This window comes from Monosiga brevicollis, genomic scaffold (assembly GCF_000002865.3).
Source record: "Monosiga brevicollis MX1 MONBRscaffold_65 genomic scaffold, whole genome shotgun sequence".
In the NCBI taxonomy this organism is placed as follows: domain Eukaryota; class Choanoflagellata; order Craspedida; family Salpingoecidae; genus Monosiga; species Monosiga brevicollis.
The window spans coordinates 1-3129 of record NW_001865098.1 but is presented as its reverse complement, the minus strand read 5'-3'; the positions used below and the strand labels follow the sequence as shown (position 1 = coordinate 3129).

At 58.2% G+C, this 3129-nt stretch overlaps 1 protein-coding gene across 1 annotated transcript; it reads left to right on the top strand.

The window, feature by feature from the left end:
* Positions 1-243: 243 nt before the first annotated feature.
* Positions 244-1985, top strand: MONBRDRAFT_30547 (uncharacterized protein; the record flags this gene model as incomplete). Its single annotated transcript, XM_001750995.1, has 2 exons — positions 244-1929; positions 1950-1985. The coding sequence occupies 2 exons, from the start codon at positions 244-246 to the stop codon at positions 1983-1985; spliced, it is 1722 nt and encodes a 573-aa protein (XP_001751047.1).
* Positions 1986-3129: the final 1144 nt, after the last annotated feature.

The window sequence follows — 3129 nt, the reverse complement described above, 5'->3', positions numbered from 1 at the left end:
GGCAGCTGCCCAGGCATCGTGGGGACCGCGTCACACGCGGTGTTTACTCATGTGACTGCCACGAGGAGGATCAAGCCCAGGGGGTCCAAAAGTAGGTGTCAATGTGTGAGGTCGTCGTAGCTATGGAATACCAATAGGAAGACCCATAGCGACCGATGCTGAGTGTGTGCGAAAGCAGTGGGAGTGTTCAAATGCGTGGAAGCACGGATTTGACGCTAACAGGAACTCAGCACGCTGATATTCATGTATTTGCTGCTGTGCAAGCCCCTGGAGCACATGCTGAGCAGCTGGCTGCAAAAGCGGGGCAGGCTAGGCACCCCCGACGACGAGAATGGAATTCACAATGCCGAGCAGGACGACGAAGATTTCCTCGACGACGAGCTGGATGAAGACCACATGAGCCACGACGAGACGATGACTTTGCGACGCGAGGTCCGGGACGCTCGAAACCACTACAACAACAGCCACCTGCTCTTCAACATTGCGCCCCTGCAGACGATGGTCAGCCCAGCCACCATATATGCGGCATTTCGTCGACAAATGACCACGTACCTGCATCGGCCAAAGCTGGGGGTGGCCACGTGGCGACACGCCGCAACCTTCTGGATGACGACGTTTGTCATTAATCGACTGTCGGCCGAGACGACCGGCGCCCTGGGCAGCCTGATCCACACTCAAGCTCAACACTCTGGGGACACGGCCCAGCGGGCCTATGCGCGCACAGCCAGTGACCATGTGCAAACCAAAATGTCGTCGCGACTGATGCATCAAGTGGCCTCGCAAAAGTGGCATGCTTTGTTTGGACTAGATCGCAAGCGCAGCATAGCCGAGTTGACCGCTAACCAAGAAGCATTGGAAGCTCGGTATCCCATCAGCTGGAACCCGGTGACTGACCTCTCGCCCGAGGCAAACGGGCGTATCATCATGAACACGAGGGCCGAACATGACGTACCCTACATGACCCAGCTGGCCAAGCAGGCGACCATCTCCTGGGGCCACAGTTTCAATAGCCAAGAACAGTTGGACCTGGCTGCGGCCATTGACCAGCACCGGCCGGAAGATGGATGGCTGATTGTTGTTGCACCGACAGGCATGGGTAAAACATTTTGTACCCTGCCCAAGCTGGGCTGTCGCCCGCATGCCGGTACGGTGCTGTGGATTGTGCCGTTTGTGGCCGTGGCCAACGATTTATTGCGGCGATTTCAAGGCGCAGGTCACAGTGCCCAGCGATGGCTTGGTCCCTCTACACAGGTGGCAGATGGCCTGGACGTGCTCATCGTTACGACCGACATGTTTGTCCGCGTGGGATCTGAATCACTACACGGAAAGGTCTGCTTTCAGCGCATCCGCACCGTGGTGATGGACGAGGCGCACACGCTCATCTCGGATGCCAGCTACCGAGATGTGATGGACGAAGTCGCAGCCAGTGTGGGCTCTGGCGGATGGACCAACATCAAACGCGTGGCGTTGACGGGCACACTTTGCATCGGGAACCAGGAGCATCTGTTTCGAAAGCTGGGTCAGCAAGTCGGGGGCAAGGTGTACCGTCTGGAGACGATGCGTCGCGATCTGCAGCTGCGTGTGCTTCACGGAAACCAGCTAAACTTTTTGTCGCATGTGCAAGCCATTGTGGACACGCAGCGGGTGATGCGTCAGGCGAATGGGGAGCGTGTGCACATGATGGTCTTTTGTGACACCGTGAACGAGGTGAAGCTGCTGTGTGACCAGCTGCACGCACGCGGCTACGTGGCCTTGCCCTTCTACACCGACCTGGAGGAGAAGGCGCAAAAGGACCATGTGGCACAGTGGCAACGGGGTGAATGCGACGTCATTGTGGCCACCAGCTGCCTCAGCACGGGTGTGGATCTGCTCACCATTCGCCACGTGCTGTGGTATGGCAATGGCTACAACGTCTATACGCTGGCCCAGGTACGTTGTTGCTCAAACAGTCGTGTGACTTTATGGAGTTGAAAACAAAAAAATAAAATAAAAAAAAATCAATTGTTGGTTTTGCTGATGGTGTACATGTGCTTGGGCTAGGCATTTGGTCGGGCTGGTCGCGATAAACAGGGTGGAACTGCCGAGCTGTGGCTACCAGTGAGACGTGGGCCAGCACCAGGCATGGAAAAGTTTGTCGAGGGCAATGCGTGCCGCAGCTGGGCGCTCGGCAAGTTGCTATATCCCCGCGCTGCGACATGCTTTGCTGCCGGCCAGCCGCTTTGTGACGTGTGCGCAGGAACAGCACAGCGCCTGGAGCCAGCAAGAGCTGCACGCCAGCAGCGCGCTGCCCAAGCGTTGAGTGTGGCGCATGTGGAAGCAGAGGCCGAGGCGATGGCGGAGGAGGAAGATGTGTTGTCTGAGCCACCTGCAGCACGGCTCGAGGAAGAAGAATCGATCGGGCCAGGGTCCACTTTGGATGTAACTTCAGCATCGAACGTTGACACGGCAGCATCAGCAGGACCAGGTGCCGTTGCGGCGCAGTCGAGCAGAAGCACTCCACGTGCCCAGGACACGGCTGTGGTGGCGACAAATGGAGGGCCAATGACGGATGCTGCTGTGCCACGGATACAGACGAGTGCTGCTTGGATTGATGAGGCAGATACAGCATCCATGTCGGTGTCAGCTTCACCCATGGTCTCTGATGCTGATGGCGAGGCGCCTTTACAGCAAGACGCGCGTGGCCCGGCGCAAACCACGTTGGCAGAGCACGAGAGCACGCCACAGCCAGTCATGCAGTCAGCAGCACAGCCAACCCCCACGAAACACGCGCCAACCCCGTCGGCCTCGATCATTTGCGTGCCAGTACCATCGGCCTCGGGTTCAACCTCGTCTCCGGCGCGATCGGCTGCAAGCTCAGCCTCGGGTACACTGCGGCGTAAGCGAGTGCCGCTGGCTGCTAAAACTACTTGTATCTCTGGGTCTGACGATTATGACGACGATGGCAACGGCGTCGCTACCAGCCCTGCTCCCTCAACATCCAAGCGAACGGCATCGGATGTCACGTGCACAGCTGCTGCTTCTTCAACAGCGGCGCAAGCAGCAGAGTCGCGTCTTCCCGCAGCAAAACGAGCAGCATCGAGTGATGCGCGCACCGCCACCGTTGCCGCTACTGCTACCACTCGCTCTGAA